Source organism: Merops nubicus, unplaced genomic scaffold (genome assembly GCF_000691845.1).
Source record: "Merops nubicus isolate BGI_N331 unplaced genomic scaffold, ASM69184v1 scaffold18286, whole genome shotgun sequence".
In the NCBI taxonomy this organism is placed as follows: Eukaryota; Metazoa; Chordata; class Aves; order Coraciiformes; family Meropidae; genus Merops; species Merops nubicus.
In genome coordinates this window covers 24,685-31,434 of record NW_008617133.1, presented here as the reverse complement: position 1 = coordinate 31,434, position 6,750 = coordinate 24,685, and the positions used below count along the sequence as shown (strand labels likewise).

Below are 6,750 nucleotides of genomic sequence, written 5' to 3'. Positions count from 1 at the left end.
GCCAAATGCCCTCCTCCTGGGCTCCAATCCTGCTCTTCCAGCTGGGATTGCCACGGACTCTGCCTGTATTTAAGCAGCTGAGTGAGACATCCAGGACTTCAATCACTCCTGCTCGTCTGTGTGTAGGTGTAATTGATAGTGCTGTCAAGAACCTGCAATTAAGCTGGTTGTCTTTCCAGCTACTTCATACCATCAATTATCTCCCTTGCTGGGCTAAGGGCAAGCTGTTCCAGTGCAGAACATTTGCAAATAATGAGGTACAAGGAAACCTTTGGCATCAGCCGCTCTTGCAGACAGAGTACAAACAGAGTTTCTGGTAACCAGTTTTGTTTTTCACCATCCTTCTTGCGAAAGGTGGTGAAAAAACTCTTCAATGAGACCACAGAGTGGAAAAAAAAAAGAATTAAAATCCCTGCAAAACCAGGGAAAGGAAGGAGCGTGTGAAATATTATCCCATTCCTTGGAAATCTGAAACGCTTAGATATTTAATTACCAAAACAACCACTGAGAAGGTTTTGAGCCTATTGAAAAAGTTTGGGGTTAGTACAGCACCATAGCAGGGGGAAAACCATTTCTTTCAAATCATCTGGAATGAAACCCTTCATCTTTCTGTTTTGAAAGAGACCTTGGCACGAAGCCACAAGGACAGAGATGGAATCTTGGCTCCAGCTCAGAGGCATTGTGAGGCTCTCAGCAAATATATTAAACTTATCAGCCTGTTCTTCCCTGTCTGTCAAGCAGCTCTAATAAATCTCTTTTATTTGCCTTGAGGTATCCTAGGCATTTTAAGTCCAAGCTCAAATATCAAGGATAGTAGGAGAGAGTAGCCACACAGCAGCTGTATTAGCCAGGCACTTCTGCAGGATGCTGGTTGCTGGTGCACTCATGGTCTGCTCGCCAAGGCCAAGCCTCCTGCTGCTCCCAATTAAATGATTAACAGACATCCACAGGCAGCCCTGTGACTGACCTGCCTGATTTCTAAGCTATTTATTGTCTTAGAATTGTAGAAGTGCTGAATGGTTTGGGTTAGGAGGGACTTTTAAAGGTTGCCTAGTCCAACCCCCCTGCGGTGAGCAGGGACATGGATGGCTGCACTCAAAGAGTTGAGGTCAGTGTCTCGATGTCCAAGTGGAGACCAGTGCCAGGTGGTGTTCCTCAGGGATTGGTACTGGGACCAGGGCTGTTTAACATCTTCTGCTGGTGACATGGACAGTGGGATCAAGACATTCTGAACAAGTCTGTGGAGAAGCCCAAGGTGTGTGATGTGGTCAGTGTGCTGGAGGGAAGAGGAACCTTGGCAGGCTGGAGAGGTGGGCCCAGGCCACCCCAATGAAGTTCAGCAAGGCCAGGGACAAGGTCCTGCACCTGGGCTGGGGCAATCTCAAGCACAGATACAGACTTTGTGGAGGATGGATTGAGAGCAGTCCTGAGGAGAAGGAGTTGGGGGTGCTGGTTGATGAAAAGCTCAACAGGACCCAAGAGTGTGTGAATGCAGCCCAGAAAGCACCAGCTGTGTTCTGGGCTACACCAAGAGAAGCGTGGCCAGCTGGTGCAGGGAGCTGATCCTCCCCCTCTGCCCTGTCTGGTGGAGACCCTGTCTGGGGTACTGCAGCCAGCTCTGCATGTTTATTTATAAACATATAATGTGGAGTTTATCTATGAAAAGTAAGTATTTTACACTCTTGTACCACACCAAGGAAATTTCTGTGTCCAGTCCATGCTGTGGTTCCAGCTTCCAAGCACTGGGTTGCCTCTGGCTGTGCCTGATGGATTCATCCTGCCCTTTGTGAAGGGAATGACTATGAAAATAACAGATACTGAAAAAATCTCATCATTTGCTGTTCGTGAGAACATTCCTTTACAGGTTGTCCTTGACAGAGGGAGATACTCTCAAGGCCATTTGCTAAACTGTAATTAATGTGAGGAAGGAGAACAACCCAAACCAAAAGAAGAATCCTCACAAAGCCCAGCCCATGGGATCCTCCAAGCTGAGTATGCAAACAGAGAGATTTCAAACCAGTGAAATTCTGTAGGATTTCACAAACGTTCAGTGTTATGCATTGTTTTGCATATTTAAGCCTACAAATTGCTGCCAGGCAAGGCAAACCCCAAGAAAACTCCATATTATTCATTTACATCAACCAAGCCCTGCTTCTGAGATGTGTATAAAGGAGGGACTGAGATGTGTGTCAGAGCAGAGGGGTCCCCTTTTTGAGTTGCATGGTCTCCTGTCCTCCAGCATCCTCTCCTCCATCCCATCTGCCAGCATGAGCCAGCAGCTGTCAGCTGGAAGGTCTTTTCATCAAAGAAAGTTCTTCTCATCATCTTCTGCTGTGGGTGGCTTAAGTCGCTGCCAAAGTGGCGCTTTCCCCTCTGCTGCAGGAGGAGGTTGTGGAGCCTGGAGCCACAGCAGCCAGAGCCTCCAAAACACAGATGGGTGTAAATGGATTTCCTCTGGCCGAAGACTTGAGCAGGGGGTCTGTGGAGACCGGGGGTGCAGGGACACCCCTGCCAACAGTGAAGGTGGAAGTCACAGGCTAGGTTTCCATGGCAGGAGCTGCAACAGTGATGGGATTCATGTTGTGCATGTCAACGAGAACTTGCTGAAACCTCTTGATGTGAAGATTGACCCTGAAATCCAGCACATCCGAAAGCAGGAGGCAGAGCAGATGAAGAACCTCAATAACCAGTTTGCCTCTTTGATTGACAAGGTGAGAGCTGAGACAAGACTTAAAGGAATGATGAGGTTTGAGCGTGAAGGGAACCTTTTTGTGCTCAGGTCATTGATGCCTTTCCTGTCATCCTGTTACACGAGCCTTGTGCTGGTTTTAGCATTCATGACTCCAACACCACGAGTGACAAGTGAGGATCTAACTGATGATGATATTTTAATCTGGTTTGTGTGCATGTTTGATAAGCTGCATCTGTTCTTACCATTACCAGTGGAAGGGAGCTGTTCCTCCAAGGTATCTCACTGAGCATCTTCACTGTTGACTTCTCTCTGTGCAGCTAGACCTTGTAAAGTTGCTTTGTCTCCTACTGATAAATGATGGTTTGAACTATTAACCTATGAATATGCAGATTTCTCTAAATATTCCATGGTTTCTGTAGCTGCCACAAAGGCTGTGCTGTCGAGGGTTTTGTTGGACAGTGGGACAGCAATATGCCCAATTTGCCCTTGGATTATAGGGTTATGCAGATCGCAGTGCCCCCCTTTTGTCCCCTCATCCCCTTCAAACCACAACAAACCAATGGGACGCTGATTCAGAAGGGAAGATGCCTTGTTCACCCCACATTCACCTGGTCCTCATAGGGTGCATCTAGGCGTGTGCCTGAAGAAGGTGATTTTGCTTTCTGGATGCAGGTACAGCACCTGGAGCAGCAGAACAGGCTGTTAACCATCAAGTGGGACCTACTCCAAAAGCAGGTCCTGCCATCGCAGAAGAACATCAAGCATGTCTTCAGCAACTTCATTTGCAGCCTGAGGAGGCAGCTGGACTCCCTGCAGTGGGAGAAGGGGCAGATGGAGCCTGAGCTGCAGGGCGTGGAGAGGCTCGCTGAAGAGTTCAGGCGCAGGTCAGTGAGCAGAAACCATCCCCAGGGCAGTGGGATCAAATATTGTCTAATGGGACTTTTATTTTTGACTGTATCAATAGACTTCCCTCTGAGGTCCTACAACCTGAGATCCAAAAGGACCCTCACCCCTAAATATCCTGACAAACAAGGTCTCCAGAAAGGCCCAGTAACCAGCCTCTCCTTTCCCCGGCAGATACGAGCAGGAAGCGAACAGACGCACAACTGCCGAGAACGAGTTTGTGTTGCTGGAGAAGGTAAAGAACTGGTGTGAATGGGAGGGCTGGATGTGGAGATCCAAGGACTTGCCTCTGATCTGCTCCTTGCAAGGCAAGGCTCAGGTCTTGAGCACGTTAAAAGTCATTGGTCAAGTATGGGTACAGGAAAACCTGTCACAGGGTATTGCCAGAGAGCATTAAACCTCTGCACTTAAGCTGGTCCCAATTCCCAAATCATGATGTTCTTCAGGCAAGAACTCAGCAATATTACACATTCTTTTGGGAATGTTATGAAATTGCCTTAGGTCTCTGTGTAGGCACCATTTTGACTTCTAAATGGAAACTGTTTCAGGATGTGGACTGTGCCTATCTGGCCAAGACAGAGCTGGAAGCAAAGGTGGAAAACCTAAAGAAGGAGATAGAGTTCCTGAGATGTATTTCTGCTCAGGTATGGATGCTCCTGTCCCAGTCTTGCTTGATGTCTGCTCATCCTACCAGCTGCTCCTTGTCTACATTGACTTAAGCCTGATTAAACCATCCATCTGTCTCTCTTTGGGAGACAATGGGAATCCCAAAAGAAGACTTTGAGATCTCAAAGAAAGCCCCAAACCCTCATGCTGCATGCATGACCCAGTGTAGTCTCAGCTCCCGGGTTGTAGCTCAGGACAAGCTCTCAGTGGTGGTGTTACTTCCACTGGAGTTTGAAATAAAGAAATCCAGGGACAGAGACATAGTGACAGCTTACTGCCACTTCACATGGCTCCTAGGAGGTTGCTGAGCTGGAGAGAAGTCCCTGTGATACCTCTGTCATTGTGACAATGGACAACAGCCGATGCCTGGACATGGAGGGCATCCTCAGGAGCGTCGAGTGCTGGTACGAGGACGTAGCTCAGAAAAGCAAAGCAGAGCTGGATGTGTTGTACAGAACCAGGGTAAGTTGTGGCACCCAGTGACATCCTTAATCCTCTCCCTGTGCAATAGCAGTAATGCAAAAGTGGTGATTTTTTCCTTTCTGTCCTCACTCTGCAACTTCTGGACCTAATTTTCCCTTCTGCTAAACTCTGTGAGTCTCCCAGTCAGGAGAACATCTCCAGAACAGACACGGTGCAATGGGACAGGACTCAGTCGTGCTGGGAATGGGGGGGCTGTAGGTGAGTTGAGCAGTGAAAGCCACTTCAGGAAAGCTTCATTAGCTACTGAAAGCCCCAGGAGCTCCAAGGTCATGAGGACTTTTCTAAACCTCGTGTAACTCACCCTGGGAACAGAGGTAAGGCTCCCGTATCCCGGGCACTCCCAGTATTAATTGCCAGCTCTCTCTTTTCGTGCTAGCAGTTCCAAGAGCCTGAGGAGGCCAAGGGAGGAGATTGCAATGAACTGAAGTCTCACCAGCAAGAGATTGAAGAACTGAGTTCTGTGATCCAGAGAATGCAGCATGACTCTGAAAATGTGAAGAATCAGGTAGGATGGGTCAAATTTCCTCACTGGATCCAAGGTGTGAGATCCCAAGTCGTGTTTTCTACATCTCCGTGATATTTCTTTCATCTTTATCAAAGAGCATTCCCTCACACCGGTTCTATTTGTCTGGAGAAGACCTTACCAGTGCTGAGCATGGAAGAAGGATTATCTGCTAGCCTATTTTAATTCTGATTATTGCGAAGAACTAATTGCACCAAATTAGGTTGTTGGATTAACTACAGCCGCTTGAAAAATTGTTAAAATTGCTCCAGCAAGAATTCTGGCAGGAGACAATGCTTCTGAGACAGGTTCAAAGCATCCAATAAGTGGAGTAGAATTCTGACTCACCACTAATTCAGCACCCATAGAAACTGGTATAATTTTCAGGCCGTCTAATTCATTATATATTTTATAACGGGAAGAAATGGAAAACCTTAATTATTAGTTCTAATTAGAACAAAGTATTGGTTTCCTTGAAACAAGACTTCTGGCAGTACAGGGACACATCCATCACTTCTGTAGTATTTCAGAACTGATATTTTGATTTTGGAAACAATTGGCTTCTCTAAAAATGACCTCGATATTTCCCAATATTCTCAATATTTCCCAGCCTGGGGCTCTCGGAAGAAGAGACAATTTCTCTTTCAAAGGTGAATATGGCAAGAAGGAGGGCAGGGAAAGCAGAGACTTCTTGTGTGTCTCCTGACAGGTGTCCTGTCTGCAAACTTCACTTCGTGATACTGAGCAGCGTGGGGATTGTGCCCTCAAAGATGCCCGGGAGAAGCACGTCGAGCTGCAGAACGCCCTCCAGAAGGCCAAGGATGAGCTGGCTTGCATGCTGCGGGATTACCAGGAGCTGCTGAACGTCAAGCTGGCCCTGGACATTGAGATTGCAACATATAAGTCTCTCCTGGAGGGTGAAGAGAGCAGGTGGGTGCCACTGCAACCATGTGTGGGCAGTGTTCGGTCCTTCAGCAAAGACAAGGAGGCTGGAAAATGCTAGAAATGATAGTTATGTGATGGATAACCTTGTGACCTTCTTCTTCTTCAGGATACGCCTTGGGAGCCCTGTGACAGTGTGTAAGTAGGCTCAGTTTTCTGTTTTCCTTACAACATTAAACAACCTCTCTCTGGTGGCTGGGGGAGGAGGAATGCTGCGTCTTCCCCATGAGTGATTCAGGGAAACTCGTGTTTTCTCACAACAGTGATCACCACTCCTTGCAACACCATCTCTGGCTGCAAAGCTGACCTGGAATATGGATCTAGTAGACAGTCTGGAAGATGCAAATCCTCCTGTAGTGCTGGTAGAGCATCCCTACCTGAAGACATTTCCACCTGTCACAGAGGATTTGACTCCAGAGGCTGCATCCCTAGGAGTGAAGAGTTCAGAGCTGGAGGTGGGGGTCATTCGTGCCAGAGCTCAGCCCCCCTGGGCACTGGTGGACTCTGCAGTGGGACTGCAGGGAGATGTGGAGAGAGCTACAAGAAGCATGGGAACTTCAGT

At 47.7% G+C, this 6,750-nt stretch overlaps 1 protein-coding gene across 1 annotated transcript; it reads left to right on the top strand.

The window, feature by feature from the left end:
- Positions 1 to 2,554: 2,554 nt before the first annotated feature.
- On the top strand, positions 2,555 to 6,334 carry LOC103775591 (keratin, type II cytoskeletal 73-like; the record flags this gene model as incomplete). The annotated part of the gene is made up of 8 exons (XM_008943053.1): positions 2,555 to 2,711; positions 3,365 to 3,576; positions 3,770 to 3,830; positions 4,144 to 4,239; positions 4,559 to 4,723; positions 5,124 to 5,249; positions 5,956 to 6,176; positions 6,298 to 6,334. Coding segments are annotated over 8 exons (1,075 nt in total), but the record flags the coding sequence as incomplete, so codon positions are not given.
- Between the last annotated feature and the right edge of the window lie 416 nt (positions 6,335 to 6,750).